At 41.0% G+C, this 26613-nt stretch overlaps 1 protein-coding gene across 3 annotated transcripts in view; it reads right to left on the bottom strand.

Annotated features, from left to right (window-relative positions):
• bckdhb (branched chain keto acid dehydrogenase E1 subunit beta) overlaps positions 1–26613 on the bottom strand; it is a 245744-nt gene that overhangs the window by 90610 nt on the left and 128521 nt on the right. Inside the window, exon 9 of one of the 3 annotated variants that reach the window (XM_072250128.1) lies at positions 2021–2107. The exons of 1 other annotated variant lie outside the window; for it this stretch is intronic. In XM_072250128.1, the coding sequence (XP_072106229.1) occupies positions 2036–2107 (72 nt within the window). In that variant the 3' untranslated portion in view covers positions 2021–2035. Of the gene's footprint in view, positions 1–2020; positions 2108–23347; positions 23589–26613 lie in introns of those variants that run through there. One more of the 3 variants, XM_072250121.1, reaches the window with a different exon arrangement.

The raw sequence follows: 26613 nt of genomic DNA on the forward strand, positions 1-26613 counted from the left end.
ACATATTTCAAAATACCTTCTCAAATGATAGTGGAACAGTATTTACAATATAAGACATTTAGCTTAGTTTCAAAGGACATTTGGATTCAACCCTGATATCACTTTTATCCAAGCTTTAAGTTATTAGGTTCAGAAAAGTTAATAACATAGTGTGATAGTTGTCTCAAGATCTATTCTTCTGAGATTTCAGTTCAGCTTCCTCACTACATTGGTACTGATGTCTAAAAGAAAATCTGAACTTATGGACCATGTAACCATTAAAAATGGAAAAATAAAGCGATCTACTGGTTATCAAGATATAGGCATTACATCTAATAAACTAATATATTCTGACTACCAACAGGGAAGGAACAGTGCATTCCACAGCACTTCCAACTGAAAGCCTCCACTTAAATGCTAGCTCTTCTTTCATTTCATATGCAGTGCAATAACAATAGCAATATCAGTTACATTTATCTATCAGCTGCAATGGAACAAGAATATTTGATGGAGCTTTGTCAAACAAAAAAAATGCACTGAAAAAATGTTAGGGCAGACAAAATAAGTAAGTGTTCTCGAAGGAGGAAAAACTGGAGTAATGGAAAAGGACATGGAGAATAGTGAGAGCAGTGGAGGTATGCTAATATGCTAGGCTATTTTAAGATCAAGGAGGATATCCCAGTTTATTGAAAGAGGTGAAAGAAGATTGCCAGGCAAGAATGAAGAAATTTGCATCCTTACCAGCAACAGAGAAGGTCACAAAGGACCAGAGAATAGCCAATGCTGGTGCTTTGTTCAAGAAGATAGGGATAATCCAGGAAATTATTGGCTGGTGAGCTTCATGTACAGGTAGGGAGCTATAGAAGAGGATGTTCAGGGATAGAATTTACTTGCATTAGAAAAAACATGTCCTAATTAGGACAGTCAGCATGGCTCTATGTGGCAAATGCAAGGTCTTACAAACTTAAATTGAGTTTGTCGAGGAAGTGACAAAAATGACTGATGAGGGTAGCTCACTTAGTCCTTCAACGCCTCTCCTTTGGTCAAGAAAACACAGTAGCATCTCCACTTCATGAGGAGATAGAGGCATGTGCCACCCCACTCTCCCAAAATTTGATCGATTTCTACAGGAGCACCATCAAGAGTATCCTGACCAGCTACATCACTGAGCAATGAGGGATTTGCAAGAAATCTGATCTTAAGTCCCTACAAAGGAAGGCAAGGACGAGTGAGAGGATCATCGGGGTTCCTCTTCCACCCATTAGAGATATTTATCAGGAGAACTTAGCATTGTCAATGAGCCCACCCATCCATCCAACAACTTGTCTGACCCCCTACCATCAGGCAGGAGGTATCATAGCATTAGCAGAACTATTAGGGTGGGAACAGCTTCTTACCACAGGCAATAAGATTATTTAAATCCCTGCCACCACCCAGGTCTCATCACATATGAAGTGCCAGTAGCATTATACTGGTTACTTTTTTTTTTAAACTTGAATTGTTACTGTTCATTTTATTTGTGGTACAGGTCGACCTTCACTAATCCGACTACCTGTAATCCAGTTCCTTCAATAATCCACACTGATTTCAAATTTTCCACGCAACTGTAATTTCAAATTTTCCGGGCCATCGTACCAATCTGCTGCGCATTGTTTTGGTTGCACTAGATCTGTTCACATGTTGTTGCGCTCTGGTAAGCACAGACAGGCGATTTCTGCTTGTTTTCCTGCATTTAATATCATTTGCATGAGGCACGGCCACCCTGCACCCACCCGTCTCACCCGACAGCAGCGGGGGGAGCTGGTGCGCGCTGGGTCGGTCCGCCTTCTCACCCACCTGCCGGCAGTCGCGCACTGCCCTCCGGCGTCGCTTGGCCCCACGCTCTGTTCTCTTCTGCTTACGACCTCAGATGAGATGTGGCGACCCACTGAATTTAAGCATATTACTAAGCAGAGAAAAAGAAACTAACGAGAAACAATGTAGTTTTTGGGGTAACTGCAAGTCTGTGTCTTTGCTATCACTTACCTCACGCTTGACAGCTGGTAGTGGATGCGCTTCATTTTTTGCCGGTGGGGAGGGAGGATTGTTGCTTACTGCCACTTATGCACGGGAAGGAGGGGGCACTCCTCTGTTTTCATAGATGGTTGCAAAGAAAAAGCATTTCAGGATGTATATTGTTTACATTTCTCTGATATTAAATGAACCTTTGAATCCTTTGACATTTTAAAGGTATGATGAGGTAGTCAGCTATTGCTTAAAGTGATCCTTCTGTAATTCAGCATTTTCATAAATCCGGCACTCCTCAGGTCCTAATGGTGCCGCATTATAGAAGGTCGACCTGTACTTACTATTTGTTCATTTAGTTGTGGTAATATTACTTTGTATGTTATGTGTGTGAGTTATATGTACTGAGTTGCACACATTAGTCTGGAGGAATATTGTTTCATTTGCCAGTATACATACATACAGTTGAATGACAATAAACTGAACTTGAACATGGACAGCGGATGTTGTCTACATGGACTTTAATAAGGCATTGACAAGTTAGACTGATCCAGAAAGTTACGAGGCATGGGATACATAGAGACTTGGTAGTTCAGATTCTGAACTGGCTTTACCATAGAAGACAGACAGTAGTAGTGGAAGGCTGGCTATTATTCTGGCTGAAGGACTGTGACTACTGGTGTTCTGCAGGTTTATAATATATATCAATGACTTGAATGAAAATCTATATGGGTGAGTTACTACTTGTAGATGACACAAAGAATGGTGGAGATATGAACAACGTAGGATATAGCAGAATGCAGACTGGTTGCAGATATGGGCAGTGAAATGGTAGATATAGATCAATATGAGCATGCATAGTGTTACACTCTGACAAGTTGAATGTAAGGGAACAATATACAAGTCCAAAGTCACTGAAAGCAGCCACACAAGCAGATAGGGTGATAAAGAAGGCATCTGGAATGCTTGCTTTCAGTAGTTGGAACAACATGAGTAAGGAAATCATAGATCAACTACATAAATCATGAGTCCTGCTGAAGCATTTCGGCCTGAAACGTCAACTGCTTTACTTTACTTTATTGTCGCCAAACAATTGACACTAGAGCGTACAATCATCACAGCGATATTTGATTCTGTGCTTCACTCTACCTGGAGTACAAATCAATAGTAAATATTCAAAATTTAAATTATAAATCATAAGTAGAAAACAGAAAAGGGGAATTAAGGTAGTGAAAAAAAACCGAGAGGCAGGTCCAGATATTTGGAGGGTAGGGTCCAGGCCCGGGTCAGGATCCGTTCAGCCGTCTTAACACAGTTGGAAAGAAGCTGTTCCCAAATCTGGCCGTACGAGTCTTCAAGCTCCTGAGCCTTCTCCCAGACGGAAAAGGGACGAAAAGTGTGTTGGCTGGGTGGGTCGTGTCCTTGATTATCTTGGCAGCACTACTCCGACAGCATGCGGTGTAAAGTGAGTCCAAGGACGGAAGATTGGTTTGTGTGATGACCTGGGCCATGTTCGCGATCTTCTGCAGCTTCTTCTGGTCTTTGACAGGACAACTTCCATACCAGGTTGCGATGCACCCTCGAAGAATGCTTTCTACGGTGCACTTATAAAAATTAGTGAGGGTTTTAGGGGGCAGGCCAAATTTCTTTAGCTTTCTCAGGAAGTAAAGGCGCTGGTGGGCCTTCTTGGCAGTGGACTCTGCTTGGCTGGATCAAGTCAGGTCATTTGTGATATTGACCCCGAGGAACTTAAAGCTTCTGACCTGTTCCATTTGCGCACCACTGATATAAATGGGGTCATGCAGTCCGCTACTCCTTCTGAAGTCAACGATCAATTCCTTCGTCTTGCTGACGTTGAGGGATAGGTTACTGTCTTCGCACCATGACAATTCCCTTCCATAAATGCTCCTTGATTAGCTGAGTTCCTCCAGCATTTATGCGTGCTATGTAAAAAACTGGTAGACCATACTTGGAGTACTATGTGCAATTCTGGCTGCCTCATTACAGGAGGAGGTGGAGGTTTAAAAAGATGTTGTCTCAATCAGAGGCTCTGATGAGCTATGAAGCAAGGCAGCTAAAATTGCCTTAGGTTGAGGAAGATTTGGTAGAACCTTATAACATTAGAGAACGCAAAGACAGAGTAGATAGTCAGAACCTGATGTAGTGCACATACATTTAAGATGAGAAGGGAAAGGTTTAAAGGATATGCTGGGCAAGTTTTATTTCGTACAGAAAGTGGAATGTGCTGCCAGAGGTAATAGTGAAACTCATTAGCATAATGTGTTCAAGAGGGTGTCTGAAAGACACATAAAACTTAGAAGAGAGATATGGGTGATATAGAGATAAGAGAGATTTAACTTAATTTGACATCGTGTTCCATGCAGAAACTATGGTCTGAGTTGCCTGCTCCTATGCTGTACTATCCAGTTACAGCCAATGATGGAGTGATTAAGTTCAAATAAAAACAAGAATTTATGGAGCATGGATATTTTGCAGGGTTACAAGTCTGTAGCTGATAGAGGTAAAAAATATGGAGGGATTTGTAAGTAAATATGAAAACTTTAAAACTTAAGTCGATAACCTAAGCAACATGTAGATCAACAAGAATGAAGAAGAATCAATAACAGAATACATGCAACACAAAGAAACCCTCAAATTAAGGAGGGTTTAAAAAAATGATTCTAACCACAAGTTCATGGGAATAATTTAAGAGCAATACTCAGTTTAGAATTTTGGTAGTGGATAAATACTGCTGAAAGATCAAACACATAAAGAAGTACTTTGGTCTGCCCAGAATGTCATCCAGCACAATGAGATGCTCGTAAGGGAACACTGCCAATGGGCACATTCAAGGCTGCATGAATATATTCTGGGGACTGGGTGAAGCCAATGCACAGACTTAGTAAGGAAGAACTACATTCTAAGGCCCTTCCGTATGTCCCATTTGGCATGTCACCATTGACACTAACCAATTTTTATAGATGCATCACTGAAAGCACCCTATCCTGATGTATCGTGGCTTCCTGAGACGCGAGATTTTCTTTGTTGTACTGTATTTCATTATACCCTTTAACCAATAAATAGAATCAAAAGTATGTGATTTTTCAATTTACATTCTAAATATTCATAGGATGCATATTTCAAAAATAAAACATTCAAGGTGCTACGCAGCTTTCAGGATGTGTAAATATGTCCTGCTCAAAGCAATAATTGGTCCGCACAGATGTTAAAATTAGAGGGAACATTAATTCTAACTGGTTGCATCACTGTCTGGTATGGAGACACAAATGCATAGGATCGATTGGAAAAAGCTGCAGAGGGTTGGAAACTTAGCCAGCTTCATCTTGGTCACCAGCCTCCCCACTATCAAGGACATCTTCAAACTGTGATGCCTCAAGGAGGTCACATCTATCACGAAGGGCCCTCACATCCAAGAAATGCCCTCCTTTCATTACTACCATCAGGGAGAAGGTATACGAGTCTGAAGATTTACACACGTTTTAGGAATATCTTTCTCTCCTCCAGTATCAGATTTCTAAACAGCCCATGAACCAATGCACAATACCACACTATTTTATGTTTTATCTGCTAGCAATGCACATATTCCATGGATTCCTGGGATAGATCATGCAAACACTGCAGTACTAATTTTAAGGCTGTACACCAACTTACACCAACAGTTGAAGAGAATCAGTTCAGTCCAGCAATTGTGCTGCTCAGACTGCACTGTTATGATATCTGTGTTCAAAGTTCCATAGGGTAATAATAAAATTACTTACTTTGTTGTTTGCATGTAGGTTAAGGAAGAAAAAAAAGCTCTTTTTCAAAAGTATCTGGTGAATTACATACTGTATAAGATGAATTAACAAATTTCAGTTAAGTAGTTTAGAAAAATGATTTGTTGCATTTTATTTCCAAATGACTAAATCTCAATTTAATCCATATAGTTTATTGAATGCAAGATAGGGCTCTATAACTTTATACCTTGCATTAGTGAATTTTGATTTCTTCGATGTTTTGGATATTTGGTTTCTTTTTTTTTTAACTAGTCTATTTCTCTAAATTCATATCTTGCCTACATTGTTTTCTTCATATTCCATTATTTCCTGTTTTTCTTTGGATGTTCATTTAAAAGTTTTATCTTCCCTCCCATCTGTGCTTTCTTTCTACTACATCTGTTCTTAATTTCTGGTAATTTGCAGATAATACTGGAGAATTTTTGCAACTAAACTGCAATAGCAAGCAGCAAAACAATGGGAGTAAGAGAAATTAACAAAGCTGAAAATAGTATTTTTAAGTCATGCCTTTGTATTTTTAAACAATGCCTGTAATAATATCAGCATGGACATTTGTTTTAATTGTGGGAAAAGGTCTGCTGGCCATCTTGAGTGTTATTATATTCACGGGAAAAAAGAACTCACTAAAACAGAGCTATCTAGTGAATCCATAATGCATGCACATATAACATCCAAATTCTGAATATATTTTAAATAGGGTTAAAAATACATGTGTGTGGTGCAAGTTCATGTTGTTAAGAAGTCCTGATATTAAATTTTGGGTTTCATATTCATTCTTTCTTCTTCCACAAGCTTTTCCTTGTGGATTTCTATAATTATATATTGTTGAATCTGTTTCATGTTATTTTAGAATTTTGCTAGGAATCACTGAATCATAAACATTAAAGCAATTTCAGTTTGTTCTGCCCTTAACACTATTGGCTCCGGACTAGTTACTTACTTCTCATGTTTTGTAAAGTTTTTCTTGTCTTGTCTTGATTACAAATCCATTAAACTATCAACTACATTTAAATTAAATCTTTTGTTTGCTACTAAGATTTTAAACCTATGCAAATCATTGCTATCCGCAAATTCACGCTAATTTCAACCAACTATTTTCCAATTATCATAAAACAGGAAAGATATAACAGCAATTGTACAAAATTTCATTGATTTGGAGTACTTCGCCATGTATTCAACCTGAGCCTGAGGCTCTGGAGGGTTCCTATACTGTGGAAGACGTCCTACCTCGTCCCTGTGCCGAAGACACTGCGCCCCAGCGACCTCAATGACTACGGACCGGTGGCATTGACCTCCCACATCATGAAGACCCTGGAGAGACTTGTTCTGGAGTTGCCCCGGCCTATGGTCAGGCCACACTGAGATCCCCTCCAGTTCGCCTACCAGCCCCGACTAGGAGTTGAGGATGCCATCGTCTACCTGCTGAACCGTGTCTATGCCCACCTGGGCAAGCCAGCGAGCACTGTGAGGGTCATGTTTTTTGACTCCTCCAGTGCGTTCAACACCATCCACCCTGCTCTGCTGGGGGAGAAGCTGACAGCGATGCAGGTGGATGCTTCTCTGGTATCATGGATTCTTGATTACCTGACTGGCAGACCACAGTACGTGTACTTGCAACACTGTGTGTTCGACAGAGTGATCAGCAGCACTGGGGCTCCACAGGGGACTGTCTTGTCTCCCTTTCTCTTCACCATTTACACCTCGGACTTCAACTACTGCACAGAATCTTGTCATCTTCAGAAGTTTTCTGATGACTCTGCCATAGTTGGATGCATCAGCAAGGGAGATGAGGCTCAGTACAGGGCTACGGTAGGAAACTTTGTCACATGGTGTGAGCAGAATTATCTGCAGCTTAATGTGAAAAAGACTAAGGAGCTGGTGGTAGACCTGAGGAGAGCTAAGGTACCGGTGACCCCTGTTTCCATCCAGGGGGTCAGCGTGGACATAGTGGAGGATTACAAATACCTGGGGATACGAATTGACAATAAAATGGACTGGTCAAAGAACACTGAGGCTGTCTACAAGAAAGGTCAGAGCCGTCTCTATTTCCTGAGGAGACTGAGGTCCTTTAACATCTGCCGGACGATGCTGAGGATGTTCTATGAGTCTGTGGTGGCCAGTGCTATCATGTTTGCTGTTGTGTGCTGGGGCAGCAGGCTGAGGGTAGCAGACACCAGCAGAATCAACAAACTCAGTCGTAAGGCCAGTGATTTTGTGGGGATGGAACTGGACTCTCTCACGGTGGTGTCTGAAAAGAAGATGCTGTCTAAGTTGCATGCCATCTTGGTCAATGTCTCCCATCCATTACATAATGTACTGGGTGGGCACAGGAGAGTACATTCAGCCAGAGACTCATTCCACTGAGATGCAGCACAGAGCATCATAGGAAGTCATTCCTGCCTCTGGCCATCAAACTTTACAACTCCTCCCTTGGAGGGTCAGACACCCTGAGCCAACAGGCTGGTCCTGGACTTATTTCATAATTTACTGGCATAATTTACATATTACTGTTTAACTATTTATGGTTCTATTATTATTTATTCTTTATGGTGCAACTGTAACGAAAACCAATTTCCCCCGGGATCAATAAAGTATGACTATGACTATTTCCATTCAATACCATCAAAGATTTGCCTAAGCGAATACAATCAATTCTTTATTCAATTCAGGATTAACCCTCCAATCACACAAAACACTTGACCACAAACTTTAAATTGAACTCAACTAATCTTAAAGTGCAATTTTCATGGAACATTCAAATTTTGTAACAAATTTAAAGTAAAATTAAACTTTGCATATTCCAAAAGAAACCATTTATTTGTTAATTCACATCAAAGCTCTTATCACCTTATCAAGCAAAACTTATGTTTTCCCTTTCCTCACTAAATTAGTATTCACTATCAAAGTAGTATTGTATTAAACCTGTAATTGCAAAATGGCAGTCAAATGTTCCATTATAATTCACTGAAGGTAGGCAGAGGGGGAGGCGTGGCTTTATTGGTAAGAAATATTAAATCATTAGAAAGAGGTGATATAGGATCGGAAGGTGCAGAATCTTTATGGGTTAAGCTAAGAAATCGCAGGGGTAAAAGGACCCTGATGGCAGTTATTTATAGGCCTCCAAACAGCTGCAGGGATGTGGACTACAAATTACAACTGGAAATAGAAAAGGCTTGTCAGAAGGGCAGTGTTATGTTAATTGTGGGGGATTTTAACATGCGAGTAGATTGGGAAAATCAGGTCAGCACTGGATCTCAAGAGAGAGAATTTGTAGAATGTCTGCGAGATGGCTTTTTAGAACAGCTTGTTGAGCCTACTAGGGGATCGGCTGTACTGGATTGGGTATTGTGCAATGAATCGGAGGTGATTGGAGAGATTGAGGTGAAGGAACCCTTAGCAGACAGTGATCATAACATGATTGAGTTCACTGTGAAATTTGAAAAAGAGAATCCGAAATCTGATGTGTCGGTATTTCAGTGGAGTAAAGGAAATTACAGTGGCATGAGAGAGGAACTAGCCAAAGTTGACTGGAAAGAGACACTGGCGGGAAAGACAGCAGAGCAGCAGTGGCTGGAGTTTATGCGAGAAATGAGGAATGTGCAAGACAGGTACATTCCAAAAAAGAAGAAATTTTCGAGTGGAAAAAGGATGCAACCGTGTTTGACAAGAGAAGTCAAAGCCAAAGTTAAAGCAAAAGAGAGGGCATACACGGGAGCAAAAATTAGTGGGAAGAGAGAGGATTGGGAAGTTTTTAAAACCTTACAAAAGGAAACCAAGAAGGTCATTAAGAGAGAAAAGATTAACTATGAAAGGAAGCTAGCAAATAATATCGAAGAGGATACTAAGAGCTTTTTCAAGTATATAAAGAGTAAAAGACAGGTGAGAGTAGATATAGGACCAATAGAAAATGATGTTGGAGAAATTGTAATGGGAGATGAGGAGATGGCAGAGGAAATCAACAAGTATTTTGCATCAGTCTTCACTGAGGAAGACAGCAGTATACCGGACACTCAAGGGTGGCAGGGAAGAGAAGTGTGCGCAGTCACAATTACGACAGAGCAAGTACTCAGGAAGCTGAATAGACTAAAGGTCGATAAATCTCCTGGACCAGATGGAATGCACCCTCGTGTTCTGAAGGAGATAGCTGTGCAGATTGTGGAGGCATTAGCGATGATCTTTCAAAAGTCGATAGATTCTGGTATGGTTCCAGAGGACTGGAAGATTGCAAATGTCACTCCGCTATTTAAGAAGGGGGCAAGGAAGCAAAAAGTAAATTATAGACCTGTTAGCTTGACATCGGTGGTTGGGAAGTTGTTGGAGTCGATTGTCAAGGATGAGGTTACAGAGTACCTGGAGGCATATGACAAGATAGGCAGAACTCAGCATGGATTCCTTAAAGGAAGATCCTGCCTGACAAACCTATTACAATTTTTTGAGGAAATTACCAGTAGGCTAGACAAGGGAGATGCAGTGGATGTTGTATATTTGGATTTTCAGAAGGCCTTTGACAAGGTGCCACACATGAGGCTACTTAACAAGATAAGAGCCCATGGAATTACGGGAAAGTTACATACGTGGATAGAGCGTTGGCTGATTGGCAGGAAACAGAGAGTGGGAATAAAGGGATCCTATTCTGGTTGGCTGCCGGTTACCAGTGGTATTCCGCAGGGATCAGTGTTGGGGCCGCTTCTTTTTACATTGTACATCAACGATTTGGATTATGGAATAGATGGCTTTGTAGCTAAGTTTGCTGACGATACGAAGATAGGTGGAGGGGCCGGTAGTGCTGAGGAAACGGAGAGTCTGCAGAGAGACTTGGATAGATTGGAAGAATGGGCAGAGAAGTGGCAAATGAAGTACAATGTTGGAAAGTGTATGGTTATGCACTTTGGCAGAAAAAATAAACGGGCAGACTATTATTTAAATGGGGAAAGAATTCAAAGTTCTGAGATGCAACAGGACTTGTGAATCCTCGTACAGGATACCCTTAAAGTTAACCTCCAGGTTAAGTCAGTAGTGAAGAAGGCGAATGCAATGTTGGCATTCATTTCTAGAGGAATAGAGTATAGGAGCAGGGATGTGATGTTGAGGCTCTATAAGGCGCTGGTGAGACCTCACTTGGAGTACTGTGGGCAGTTTTGGTCTCCTTATTTAGGAAAGGATGTGCTGACATTAGAGAGGGTACAGAGAAGATTCACTAGAATGATTCCGGGAATGAGAGGGTTAACATATGAGGAACGTTTGTCTGCTCTTGGACTGTATTCTTTGGAGTTTAGAAGAATGAGGGGAGACTTCATAGAAACATTTTGAATGTTAAAAGGCATGGACAGAGTGGATGTGGCAAAGTTGTTTCCCATGATGGGGGAGTCTAGTACGAGAGGGCATGACTTAAGGATTGAAGGGCGCCCTTTCAGAACAGAAATGCGAAGAAATTTTTTTAGTCAGAGGGTGGTGAATCTATGGAATTTGTTGCCATGGGCAGCAGTGGAGGCCAAGTCATTGGGTGTATTTAAGGCAGAGATTGATAGGTATCTGAGTAGCCAGGGCATCAAAAGTTATGGTGAGAAGGCAGGGGAGTGGGACTAAATAGGAGAAAATGGATCAGCTCATGATAAAATGGCGGGGCAGACTCAATGGGCCGAATGGCCTACTTCTGCTCCTTTGTCTTATGGTCTTATGTTCATACATGTACATTATAAGCAAATCTGAACTGAAAACAAAAAGGGGAAGTACAGCTCTTCATTAACCAACCAATCCCATTTAGAAACATTCTTGCTTGAGGTTTAGGTCATAACTAGACAACGGGGTGACCCGTTGGGGCACCCTTTGAGAGAAGGGTAGTGCAATCTGACGTGACCAAAATGAACATTAAATTTTCCTGAATGCTATTGGTATTGCTTTGCTTTGGAAACGGAAGTAGAAAGCCTCAGTTTATTAAAGAAGAATGATGCACAACAAAGCAAATATAGCTGTTCCTCGTTTAACGAGGAACACCTTTGATGGCATCATTTCTGGTTTATCTGCCACCCTTGTGCCTCTTGTTGTTATTCTGGAGACGTGCAGTCCTTTCATCGCCGTCTCTTCATCTCTTCTGCTATTTGTTTTTTGTCTCTGATCCTGGAGACGTGCATTTCTCAGCTCCTTTGTCTCTTCCTCTCTCCTCCTTCTGTGCCTGTTTTTGTCATTCTGGAGACGTGCAACCCTTTCATCCCCTGTCTCCTCATCTCTTCTGCTGTTTGTTGTTTGTCTCTGATCCTGGAGATGTGCACGCCTCTCCTCCTCTGTCTCTTCTTCTTGCATCTTTTTTTGTCCTGACTCTTTGATCCTGGAGCCATGTGGCTCTGGCCTCATCTGATTCTTGTTTTCTCCCTCGCCTTGCCGCTTCTCGACGGTGTTTGGCGTCATCTCTTGACCATAATGTTTCCCCTTCCCTTTCCGCACAGCATAACTAGGCTGACCACTTTTTTTTTTACCCTAATGCTGGATAGAAGATGCAAAGCAGTAACACCAAAGGATGCTGATTATTCTTGATGATGTGGTTGGTGCTTTCCTTAATGGACATGATATAGCCACCGCTATCCTTTCACTGCAGCAAAGGGTTTTATGGGTGTTTCAAAGTACGTCATTACAATAAGATTTAATTATCTCTTATTGATGGGTGGCAGTTTGATCTGTCCTCCTGTACATGCTGATGGTGATTTGCAGAGTGTGACCCCTCGAAATAGAGTTGCCCTGCCCTTTTGCTCCGGTAGGTGTCGCTGCTGAGGCTGGCCGTGCGCATGCGTCGGGCTATCGCGTCCCGATTTCCATGATGGCAGATCGGCTCTCGGGTGAAAGTGAGCCTGTTGATTTTGCCGAATGAGCAATTTTATACAAATATATAACCCTGAACTTTGCCTGCATTCTTAAGTTAGCGCATTTTAATTCAACTTAGCCAAAAAAAGTGCCCTTGTAATGCACTGTTTGCGCTAATTGGAGGTCACAAACAGACAGACAGAGCATGGCAGTTTTAGTAGTATATAGATTTCAGCTGGCCATCCATTTTTCTTCAGATATTCCAGTTTCTAATTATTTTCATATATATGCCTATTGTAGGAATTAGCAAACACAAAATGGTCATCATGTCTGCTCCCACAGGAGCTGGAGAACTTCCAAAAATTATCTAATTGAAACATTTATATGTTTTTAATTAATTTTGCTGTCACAGCATCATTCAGACACACCAGCCCATAAATATCAATATGAATTCTGGTCCAAATTAATTCAAGTCACAACCATATCTCTTTGGAACTGCCCAAAATAAATATTCAGTAAATAATCAATATTTTCAATTAAGCATCTAATGAAATACAGGTGTCCCCCGCTTTACAAATGTTCACTTTTACAAAAGACCTACATTAGTACCTATTTTCGCTAACCAAAAGAGGATTTTCGCTGTTACAAAAAAAGACGCCCGCTTTAAACTTGTGTTTACCCCAAGGAAGACTACCATGACTATGAAGCCTTGTGTGGGCAGGTGCGTGTGTGTACATGCTGATTTTTTTTTTTTTACAAATCAGTTTTGGCTAAATCTTCCCGTTTCTGTTAAGTGAAACTACACTGTAAATACATTATTTCTACTTTATATAGGCTGTGTATTTATCATATCATTCCTGCTTTTACTATATGTTGGTGTTAGTTTTGGTTTTGTGCGCTATTTGGTATGATTTGGTAGGTTATTTTTTGGGTCGGGAACACTCAAAAATTTTTAACAGATAAATTAATGGTAATTGCTTCTTCGCCTTACAGCATTTTGGTTGACAAATGGTTTCACAGGAACGCTCTACCTTCGGATAGTGAGGGAAACCTGTAAATTTGATTAAAAGGAAATTTAAAAGACACTCAAATCCATTTATTAGTTCATTTAGATCTAAAAGACAACTTCACAATACATACTGAACAAAATAAAAATGAGGAAGGGTCAGCCAATTGTAGAAACTGATAGGTTCTTCAAGCTGCATTGTCGCTTCAAACTGCCTCTTGAAATTAATCAAGTAGCCTGTCACCAAGATGAAAATTCCACAAATCAATCACATTTTGAAGTCTTAAGGAACATTTGTGATGCACGGTCATTGACATTAACTCTGTCGCTCTTGACAAATTCTGCCTGACTTGTAACACCATCAACTCAATCATTCATTCAACACTCAATCATCTTCCCTGTACTCCGTTGATGTTACTGGCCATGTTTCCTGATTGTCCTTAGTTTGCAATAGCAGATATTGTAAGAGCCATGCTTGAAAAAAGTTGCTGGCTGAGGTTTTTGGCTGCTAGATGTTGATGATGAATTACACTATGGATTGTAATCAGACTTGGAATTTCTTTTTTTCATAAATGCCACTAAATCAGCATGGCAGCCTGTCATATATGGTGCTCCATCTGTTGCACAAGAAATCATGTTCCTAATCGGAATATTTTATCCTCCATATACATTTTGAGCTTGTCATAGATTGATTCTCTGTTATTTGTTTTTAACTTATTACAAAAGAGAACCACTTCATAAACTTACCCAGTTCTGATAAACAATGTCTCATTGAATCGCACAGTTGACTTCATTCAGTTACAAAGGGTGATTGATAAGTTTGTGGCCTAAAGTAGAAGAAATCAATTTTAGAAAACCTAGCACATTTATTTTTCCTACATTTACACATCTAGTCCAGCGGCCGTGGAGCATATGGATCCCTTCTTTGTAGAAGTCGGCGTCTTGAACCTCCAGAAGTGGTCTACAACAGGGGTGATTGATAAGTTTGTGGCCTAAGGTAGAAGAAGATGAGATACTAACTTCAAACTTTCTGCATTTTCACTCAAAGAGTTGAACTGCACGTGCATGTAACGAGAGCTGTATAACTCATCTCCTTCTACCTTAGACCACGAACTTATCAATTACCCCTGTTGTGGACCACCTGGAGGTCCAAGACGCTCTCGTTACATGCACGTGCAGTTCAACTCGTTGAGTGATAATGCAGAAAGTCTGAAGTTAATAACTCATCTCCTTCTACCTTAGGGCACAAACTTATCAATCACACCTGCTGTGGACCACTTCTACAAAGAAGGGATCCAAATGCTCCACAACCGCTGGACTAAGTGTGTACATGTAGGAGGGGGCTATGTTGAAAAATAAATGCACTAGGTTTTCTAAAATTGACTCCTTCTACCTTAGGCCACGAACTTATCAATTACCCCTTGTATATTCCAAATTCTGTTGAAAGGAATCATAGTTCTGTACACTTCAATACAACTAGTAAGCAGTTTATCCTCCTTAGCCACAGGTGAGGTCCCAGAGGACTGCAAACAGATAATATTATTCCTTTATTTAAGTAGGGCAGTAGAGATAAACCAGGAAATTACAGGCCAGTGAACCTTACATCATTGCTGAAAATTACTGAAGACTCTTAGGGAGAGAATTTACTTGTGCCTGTAAAGCATACATCTTAGGATAGTGGCCCTCTGGTGAAGAGGTCATGCCTTACAAACTTAATTAAATTTTTTGAGGAGGTGATGAAGATCATTACTGAGGATAAGGTAGCAAATGCAAATACAGGTGTCCCCTGCTTTTCGAACGTTCGCTTTATGAAACCTTACTGTTACGAAAGACCTACATTGGTACCCTGTTTTTGCTTTCATAAGGTGTTTTCACTGCTACAAAAAAAAAAGCAGCACGCGATAAAAGGCAGCACGCGCCCCGAGCAGCTGCTCTCCCTGGATTCAGAACGGCATTGCTTTAACACGTGCCTGTGAGCAGCCGTTTGCAAGATGAGTTCTAAGGTATTGGAAAAGCCTAAAACAGCTCGTAAGGGTGCTACACTTAGCGTAAAACTAGACATAATTAAGCGTTTCGATCGTGGTGAACGAAGTCAGGACAAAGTGAGTTTGGCTTGTGGAAGCTGATGAACATGATGTTGAAGAGGTTTTGTCATTTCATGACCAAGATCTGATAGATGAAGAGCTGATGCAATTGGAAGAAAAAAGGATAACAATTGAAACCAAATGAGTAATGATAAAGTACGACTTTAATTTTGAAAGGGTACGTCGGTTTAGGGGATATTTGCAGGATGGTTTGAGTCCTTACAAAGAACTGTGTGATAGAAAAATGTGTGAGGCTCAGCAGTCAAGCAAGCCTTCCACATCAGCCACAGCAGACGACGAACCTCGACCTTCGACATCGAGGCGGGCAGAGATAGAAGAAGACAACCTGCCTGCCCTAATGGAAACAGACGACGAGATAACACCCCAGTGTCCCACCACCCCAACCCCCAGGCCACGGACAAATACCGATTCGCGGAGAATGCAATGGTAGCCGGGAGGCACACAGCACATCTTTAAGAAAAAAGCCGAAATAAACATGCTAATTAATTAGGTGCTGCCGACGCGTAATTGTCGGCCCAGATCAGCGACATCGCAATTGGAAATTGGCACTGATCTGGGCCGACAATTACGTGCCAGGAGGCACCTAATTAATTAGCATGTTTATGTCGGCTTTTTTCTTAAAGATGTGGTGTGTGCCTCCTGGTTATCGCTGCACCCCTGCATGCTTCGAGGCAATGTATCGCTCGGCGGCCTGGAGGGTGAGGGCCACTGCACCACCCAAACTCCGACTCAGCCTAGCACACCATCATCAGTGTGCTCGGTGCTGTCTTCCCGATTCCGGTAAATGATACTACACTGTACATACATTATTTCTACTTTATATAGGCTGTGCATTTTTACATGTTATTTGGTATGATTTGACAGCTTCATAGCTTAAAGGTCACTGGAGAGCACTTGCGCCGTGTTTTTGCCGACAGCGCTTGCGTGAGATTTTCTGCCGACAGCACTTGCGTGAGATTTTCACTACGGAGAACAGTGCAGTAATGATTGTGGAAAAGTATTTCTACTTTATATAGGCTGTGTATTTATCATACCATTCCTGCTTTTACTATATGTTACTGTTATTTTAGGTTTTATGTGTTATTTGGCAGGTTATTTTTGGGTCTGCGAACGCTCACAAGATTTTCCCATATAAATAAATGGTAATTGCTTCTTCACTTTACGACATTTCGGCTTACGAACTGTTTCACAGGAATGCCCTACCTTCGGATGGCGGGGGAAACCTGTATGGACTTCGGCAGTTTTCAGCAAGATCACTCATAGTAAGCTGATCTAGAAGATTAAGGCACATGGGATCCAAAGAGACTTGGTGGTTTGGATTCTAAACTGGCTTGACCATATAAATCAGAGGAACTTGGTGGAGGGATGCTATTCTGAAAAAAGGTCTGTGCCTAGTGGTGTTCCAGGATCTGACTCTGTGCTGATGGTATACAAATTAATTGGTCATTAGGTGGGCTGATTAATATGTTTGCAGGTAGCTTAAAAGTTGGGGAGAGTTGTAAATTGTGAGGAAGATTGTCAAAGGACTCAGCAGGATATAGACCAAACTTGATGCAGCACTTGATAACACAAGCAATACAAATTTAGACACAAAGTAAGGGTGGAATCCTTATGTGAAATCCCCATTGAAATTTAACTTCTCCAATAAATTGTAGTATAAAACAAGATTATTAAGAATTCAGGTAGTAATTTTTAAAATTTTAACAACTGTATTTTTAATTAGTGAAGTAAGCCAATAAATATAAATTTACTGAAATAAAAACATCTTAAAGTAAGCCCCAATCTTACATAGGCTCTACCATGTTGAGTCTAGACAAACAAAAGAGATTAGATATAATGAAACCAAAACATAACCTGGGAAACCACAGTGAGTTAAGCAGAATCTGTGAAGGCAAAAAGTGTAAGTTGACATTTCAGGTTGACACCACGTACCAGGACTCAAGGTCCAGGACTTCGGAGATGGCCCAGAATGTTAAGTTCCTGGGTATAAACATCTGTCTTGGTCTAGTCACATGAATGCTATGGCCAAGGAGGAACAGCAACACCTCTATTTCCTTAGAAGGGCAAGGAAATTTGGTATGTCTCCGATGACTCTCCAAGTTTTACAAATACACCATAGAAAGCATCTTATCTGAATGCACCACAGCTTGGTATGGCAATTGCTCTACCTGAGAACACAAGAAATAGCAGAGAGTTGTGAATGCAGCCTGGTTCATCATAGTCCCCCCCTTCATGGATTCTGTTTACATTATTCTCTGCCCTGAGAAATCAGCCAACATAATCAAAGGTCCTCTTCTACCTATCTTTTCTCTCCTCCATAAGTCAAAGGAGCAGAATTAGGCCATTCACCCTACCATGTCTGCCCTGTTTTCCATCATGGCTGATTTATTATTCCTCTCAACCCCATTCTCCTACCTTATCCCCTTAACCTTTGACTCCGTGACTAATCAAGAACCTATCAACCTCTACTTCAAATATACTTAATGACTTGGCCTCTAAAGCCATCTGTGGCAATGAATTCCACAGATTCAATACCTTCAGGCTAAAAAAAAAATCCCCGCCTCTGCTCTAAATGGACAATCCTCTATTCTGAAGCTAGACTCTCTGGCCATCATCTCCAACATCATCTCCAATTCCACTCTATTTAGGCCTTTCAACATCCAATCCAAATCCCCACACATTCTCCTAAACGTCAGCAAGTACAGGACCAGAGCCAGTAAACAGTCCTCATACTGTACATTAACCTTTCCAATTCTAGAGTCATTCTAGTGAACCTCTTCTGGACCCTGTCTAGTGCCAGCAAATCCCTTCGTAGATAAGACGCTTAAAATTGCTCTCAACACTCCACATGAAGAGTGGCCAATGCCTTATAAAGCCCCAGAATTGAATCCATACTTTTATGTTCCAGTCCTCTTGAAATTAATGCTACCATTGCATTTGACTTCCTTACCACAGATACAACCTGCAAATTAACCTGTAGGGAATCCTGCATGAGGACTCTGAAGTTACTCTGCACCTCTGATTTTTGAATTTCCTACCTGTTTAGAAAATTGTCTATGGCTTTATTCCTTTTACCAAAGTGCATCAGAATCAGGTTTATTATCACCGGTATGTGCTATGAAATTTGTTAACTTAGCAGCAGATCGATGCAACATATAATATAGAAGAAAAAAATAAATACATTGTGCAAAAACAGAAATAATATATATTAAAAAAGTGAGGTAGTGTTCACAGGTTCAATGTCCATTTAGGATTTAGATGGCAGAGAGGAAGAAGCTGTTCCTGAATCACGGAGTGTGTGCCTTCAAACTTCTGTACCTTCTACCTGACAGTAACAATTAGAAAAGGGAATGTCCTGGGTGCTGACTTCCTGAGACACTGCTCCCAAGATGTCCTGGATACTTTGTAGGCTAGTACCCAAGATGGAGTCGACTAAATTTATGACCTTCTGCAGCTTCTTTCAGTTCTGTGCAGTAGCCCCACCCTCCCCCCATATCAGACAGCACACAGTGATGCAGCCCGTCAGAATGCTCTCCACAGTACATCTATAGAAGTTTTTGAGTGTTTTTGTTGACATACCAAATCTCTTCAAACTCCTAATAAAGTATAGTCACTGTCTTGCCTTCCTTATAGCTGCATCGATATGTTGGGACCATATTAGGTCCTCAGAGATCTTGACACTCGGGAACTTGAAACTGCTCAATCTCTCTACTTCTGATCCCTCTTAAGGGAATTGCTATGTGTTCCTTCATCTTACCCTTCCTGAGGTCCACAATCAGTTCTTTTCTCTTACTGATGTTGAGTAACACGACACCCCATTAGTTGGTATATCTCGCTCCTGTACATCCTCTCGTCTCCATCTGAGATTCTACCAACCATGGCTGTACCATCAGCAAATTTATAGATGGTATTTAAACTATGCCTAGCCACACAGTCATGGGTATGGAGTACAGCAGTGGGCTAAGCACACACCCGAGATGTACCAGTGTTGATTGTCAGTGAGGAGGAGATATTATCACCAATCCACACGGACTGTGGTCTTCCAGTTAGGAAGTCAAGGATCCAATTGCAGAGGGAGTCATCCAATGCATGACCATACACTTCCCTACACTATATCCAATTTGTCACTTTTTTGCCCAATTCCCATCTTCCATCAGGCAGAAGGAAAAAAAGCTTGAGAACAAATACCACTAGGACAGCTTCTACCCTGCAATTACCAGACTCTATAATCAGACTAAAGATGAATTCTTGATCTTGCATTTTACTGTATCTTGGTTCATGTGTCAATAATAAACCAATTTCAAATTACTCACTGTAAATACATATTTTAACTACATCAGTTTAAAGATTTTAATTGTCTATTAAAATTGTTAAGTGCCACACAGATTTAGCACAATATACAGCTCCAGCAATAAAGAAAGGGAAGCTAGATTTTGAAAATAAACTAGTACAAAATATAAAAATGGATAGTAAAAGTTTTTATAAATACATAAAGCAGAAAAGGATGGCTAAAGTAAATGTAGGTCCCTTGAAGGACGAGAAGGGGGAATTGATATTTGGTAATGAGGAAATGGCGGAGGCTTTGAATAACTATTTTGTGTGGGTCTTCACAGTGCAGGATACATCAAACACGCCAAAGAAAGATGTTATGGATGCCATGGGAGATAAGGACCAATAGTTATCACTAAAGAGGTAGTGCTGAGCAAACTGTGGGTCTGAAGATAGATAAGCCCCTGGTCCCCTGGTCCTGAGAGGTCCCAGCAGACTGGAAGATAGCGAATGTCACTACACTGTTCAAAACACAGATATAGGCAAAAGGCAGGTAACCATAGGCCAGTTCGTTTAACATCTGTAGTTGGGAAAATACTTGAAGCTATTAGAAAAGAAATAGTGAGGCATCAAGAAAGAAATTGAACCATCAGTCAGACGCAGCATGGATTCAGCACAGGCAGGTCCTGTTTCACAAACATACTGGAGTTCTTTGAGGATGTAACAAGCGCAGTGGATAGACAGGAACAGCTGGACATTATTTACTTGGATTTTCAGAAGGCGTTCAATAAGGTGCCACATAAAAGACTTATCCATCAGATCAGGATGCATAGAGTTGAGGGTGATGTATGAGCATGTGTAGAGGATTGGTTAACCGTTAACTAAGATAATGTAGACAACTTGGATACATGGGTGTTACTCTCGCTGGCAATCAGTGGTGCGTGGTGTGCCACAGGGCCTGGTGCTGGCCTGTACATGTTCATGATATACATTATGGATCTGGAAGAGGGGACTGAAAGTTTGCTGATCTAACTAAATTGAGTGGAAAAGCAAATTGTGCAGAAGATATGGAGAGTCTGCAGAGAGATATAGATAGATTAAGTGAGTGGGCAAGGGTATGGCAGATGGAGTACAATGTTCGTAAATGCGAGGTCACCCACTTTGGAAGGAAAAATGAAAGAACAGATTATTATTTAAGTAGAAATGAAACTGCAACATGCTGCTGTGCAGAGGGACTTGGGAGTGCTTGTGTATGAATCACAAAAGGTTGGTTTGCAGGTGCAGCAGGCTATCAAGAAGGCCAATGGGATGTTGGCCTTCATTGCTAGAGCGATTGAATTAAGAGCAGGGAAGTTATGCTGCAACTGTACAGGATACCGGTGAGGCCCCAAGTGGAGTACTGTGTGCAGTTCTGGTCTCCTTACTTGAGGAAGGATATACTGACTTTGGAGTCAGTGCAGAGGTGGTTTACCAGGTTGATTCCAGAGATGGGGGGTTAGACTATGAGGAAAGATTTGAGTCACTTGGGACTATACTCGCTGGAATTCAAAGAATGAGAGATGTTATAGGGACATATACAATTATGAAAGGGACAGGTAAGATAGAGGCAGGAAAGTTGTTTCCACTGGTAGGTGAGACTAGAACTTGGGGACATAGCCTCAAGATTTGGGGGAATAGATTTAGGATGGAGATGAGGAGGAACCACTTTTCCCAGAGAGTTGTGAATCTGTGGAATTCTCTGCCCAATGAAGCAGTAGGGGCTACCTCAGTAAATATATTTAAGACAAGGTTGGATATATTTTTGCATAGTAGAGGAATCAGGGTTATGGGGAAAAAACAGGTAGGTGGATATGAGTCCATGGCCAGATCAGCCATGATATTATTGAATGGTGGAGCAGGCTCGGAAGGCCAGATGGCCTACTCCTGCTCCTACTTCTTCTGTTCTTATGTTCACTTGCAATCAAGGTGGTTTCAATGACAGGGCATCATGACTGCACTGTCTGAGGCCTGCTCACGTCTCAACCTTACTAACAACACACAAAAATGCTGGAGGAACTCAGCAGGCCTGACAGCATCTATGGAAAAGAGTAAACAGTCGACATTTCAGGCCAAGTCTCCTTATCAGGTTCTGCTGAAGGATCTCAGCTTGAAATATCGACTGTTCACTCTTTTCCATAGATGCTGTCAGACCTGCTGAGCTCCTCCAGCATTTTGCATGTGTTGCTTGGATTTCCAGCAGCTGAGATTTTCCTGAGATTTTGATCTCAACCTTACTGCCCAGCTGCCCTGGTCGTCTGCACACGAACAGGCAAATGAATACAAGCAAAGACTGCAAACACATAAGATCATAAAGAGCTGCTGGCTAGGTGTGTAAAGGTGCAACCTAACAGACAACAGGAAGCTTGTGAAAAGTTGGAAAGCCCAAAATATGCCTGCTGCACGTTGGCATAAGCAGAAATGGTAGTTTTCAAGGAAAAGCAAATAAGCTGGGCAGGGAAGATCCAAGTTTTAGCAGAACTTCAGAAGCACACTTACTCTTAATCATAAGAATACCTTTTTTTGCTCTGCTTCATTGTCAGTCAAAATGCTGTTCAACTCTTACCCAATGTGATAGCAATTGCAATACTACTTAAAAGCATTATTGTGAACATTAAGGAACAACGATTTACATATATGGGCATGATACTCGTCTATTTCACATGAGTGCATCTTCACTCAATTACTTTTTAAGCTGCTCCCAGCGTCCAGTTTGTCTTGGCAATAGAAACTTAATTTTTTCCCTGATGTATTTAAAACACCTACAGGATTTTGGACTACAAGAAAATGCTAAACCAGCTTTAATGTACAACTTTGATATTCCCCTATATCATACTTTTAAATACTATTTAACGGAATTGCAGAACATGTTGTCAATTAATGGATGTGCCTTTATTTATGTTAAAACAACAAAAGAAGAGCTGTCAAAACAAATGACAAAGTGGAGTGCTCTACTGTTATGCCACATTTCTGTTCTACTGCGAATGTTTAGTTCATATTTTAGATAACTTACATTTTTCCTTAAAAGTTGTAAATAAATTTAACATGATAAAACAAATATTCTCAGGAAAATGTACGGAGGAAATGTACCAAAAGCTCTCTTTACGACCCTATCTACCTGTGACGACACTTTTAGGGAATTTTGTATCTGTATTCCCAGATCCCTCTGTTCCACTGCACTTTTCATGGCTTTTTTTTTACAAGGCATGGAGCGAGAGAGAGAGAGAGAGACTGTGTGGTGTGCCACTCCTCACACAGACATCTTTCACAGTATTTTCCCTTTGTTTTACGAGGTCGAGTTGGTTCTCGACACTCAACCCGGCACCGATGGAAAGCGAACTCGGGGATGGACCCGACTAGTTTTGAACCCGGGAACCTCCACTCCCATGTCCAGCGCCGAAGTCACTGTGCTGCCAGCCGGTCCTCTCCTGAAATTCCTAATGAAATACAGCCACTGTCATGCCTTCTTTGCAATTACATCAGTATTTTGGGCCCAGGATAGATCCTCGGAAATGCTGACATCCGGTAACTTGAAACTGCACACTCTTTCCACTCTGAACACTCGATGAGGGCTGGTGTTCTCGCAACTTGCCCTTCCTGAAGTACACAATTAATTCGTTGGTTTTAGTGATGTTGAGTGCAAGGTTGTTGCTACAACACCACCCAACCAGCTGATTAGTACTATATTTTTTTTACTGCAAACTTGACTTACTTCAAATTTGATTTATCATTTTCAATGAAAAGCTAAATTTTTAATTCAGAGTTTTTATTATGTCTGTGTTGCTTATTATAAGTGGCTGATCACAAATGTACAGATATTTTCATGAACCTATACACAAATATAGTAATTGCATAGGTATTTACATTACAATGGGCATTTTCAAAATGCATATACAGTCAACCTTCACTAATCTGACTACCTGTAATCCGGTTCCTTTGATAATCCAGCACTGATTATGCTTAATATAATCCTTCTGTAATTCAGCATTTTCACTAATCCGGCATTCCTCAGGTCCCAATGGTACCGGATTAGTGAAGGTCAACCAGTACTGTGTGATTTTGAACACACGTATAACTCAAAAGCAAATTATACCATAGTACTATTTGCTCCTGAAGGCAGAACCTTTAGTCCAACCTTTGTTCAACTGCTTCGTCAATGGCATTCTCTCCATCACACAATAGGAATTGGGAATGTTCACAGATGGTTGCATGATGCTCAATTCCATTTGCAACTCCTCAATAAATAAAGCAGTCCATGCCCATACGTAGGAAGCCACAAACAATATTCAGAATGGACTGATAGGCAACAGATTAAATTTGCATCACCATCAGAAAATGACTATTTCCAACAAGATAGAGTCTAATCATCTATTCTTGACATTTAATAGCACTCTCATCAACATCTTAGGATTCTCCAGTGACCAAAACTTCAATTGCATCAGCCATGTAAATACCATGACCACAAGGGCAGGTTAGACAATGGGTATCCTGCAGCCAGCGATTCATCACCAGCTGGACCACAAAGAACAAGTCAGTAATGCAACGAAGCACCTTCCAATTGTCTGGATGAGTGCAGTTCCAACAAATCCTCAAAAAAAAATCAACATTATCAAGGACAAAGCAGCCATTTTAATGTCAGACCATCAATCATCCTAAACATTCATTCACAAGACTGGCACATAGGTGCTGCAACATATACCATATACAAAATTTGCTGAAGTTACTTGTTTAGGCTACTCTGAAACCAGTAATATTTTTCATTAGGAAAGGCAAGAGTATCGGGTGCAGGAGAGCACTACCACCAGGCAGTTCCATTCCAAGGTGTACACCATCCTGATTTGCAAAATATTGCTGATCCTTTATCATCACTTGGTTTAAAATACAGTAACTCCCTCACCAAACAGCAAAATAAAGTATCTTCATCATGATGACTGTAGTTATTCAATAACTGGTTTATCACTACCTACTCAGGGCCACTTGTCATGGGCAATGAGTGTTAACATCAATCAGATCCCATAAAATGAATAAAAACAAAATACTATTTTGGAAAACAACTTCCTTAATATATAGGAAATAAAAAATACATCCTCCTCATATTTCCTTACAACATTGAGCCTATCAAATCAATGCTGGTTATCAGATCAACCCATAAAAATCCTTTGCCTACATCTTTCCCTATAATCAATCCTCTCTTACGTGCATATCAAGTCCATCCTGATCCTGCTACCACCCATCCACATGAAGGAAAAATTATGGTAGCCAATTAATTTATCACAATTAATCTGAATCACCTAAATTATTAAGCTTACATTACAAAAAAATTAAAAATCATAGTATAATGTTTTTATACTATTAAAAACCCATACTGAACCCATCTGTAGTCAAATGCTGAAAATAGATTGTCAACCACCTTCAACTGTAAATCCATGAAGTCTGTATGAAATAGCAATATGGCGGAACAAGATGAAGCAAAATGATATAGCAGCTCTGTAAAGTCAGGGTGGGACATTTCTTTGGTGGCTAAGAGAGCCAAAGCAGAAACTGCAGTTTTTTGCTATAATCTTCCAGTCTTCCTTAGATACAGGAGTGGTGCCAGAAGACATTAGCTGCATGCCAAAAACGCAGAAGTGTCAGGGGGAAGAAGTAAGCTTTGTTGCTATTACTAAGGAGAAGGTGCTTGGGAAGCTGTACAGTCTGAAGGTAGATAAGTCACCTGGACCAGATGGACTACACACCAGGGTTCTGAAAGAAGTAGCTGAAGAGATTGTGGAGACATTAGCAATGATCCTTCAAGAATCACTAGATTCTGGAAAGGTTCCAGAGGCTTGAAAAATTGCAATTGTCACTCCACTCTTTAAGAAAGGGGGGGGGGGGGTGAGAGGCAGAAGAAAGGAAATTATAGACCAGTTAGCCTGACCTCAGTGGTTGGAAAGATGCTGGAGTCTATTATTAAGGATGAGGTTATGAGGTTTAGGGGTACTTAAAGGCACATGAGTAAATAGTCCAGAGTCAGCATGATTTTCTAAAGGGGGAACCTTGTCTGACAAATCAGTTAGGATTCTTTGAGGAAATAACAAGATGGATAGTCAAGAGAATCAGTGGATGTTTTTTATTTAGACTTTCAGAATTGCTTTGACAAGGTGCTGCACATGAGGCTGCTTAACAAGGTAAGAACAAGTGCTACACATGTCCTTACACTTCCTCCCTTACCACCATTCAGGGCCCCAGACAGTCCTTCCAGGTGAGGCGACACTTCACCTGTGAGTCTGCTGGGGTGATATACTGCGTCCGGTGCTCCCGATGTGGCCTTCTATATATTGGCAAGACCCAACGCAGACTGGGAGATCATTTCACTGAACACCTACGCTCTGTCGGCCAGAGAAAGCAGGATCTCCCAGTAGCCACACATTTTAATTCCACATCCCATTCTGATATGTCTATCCACAGCCTCCTCTACTGTAAAGATGAAGCCACACTCAGGTTGAAGGAACATCACCTTATATTCCATCTGGGTAGCCTCCAACCTGATGGCATGAACATTGACTTCTCAAACTTCTGCTAATGCCCCACCTCCCCCTTGTGCCCCATCCATTATTTATTTATATACACACATTCTTCTTCT

Source organism: Mobula birostris, chromosome 2 (assembly GCF_030028105.1).
Source record: "Mobula birostris isolate sMobBir1 chromosome 2, sMobBir1.hap1, whole genome shotgun sequence".
Taxonomy (NCBI): Eukaryota; Metazoa; Chordata; class Chondrichthyes; order Myliobatiformes; family Myliobatidae; genus Mobula; species Mobula birostris.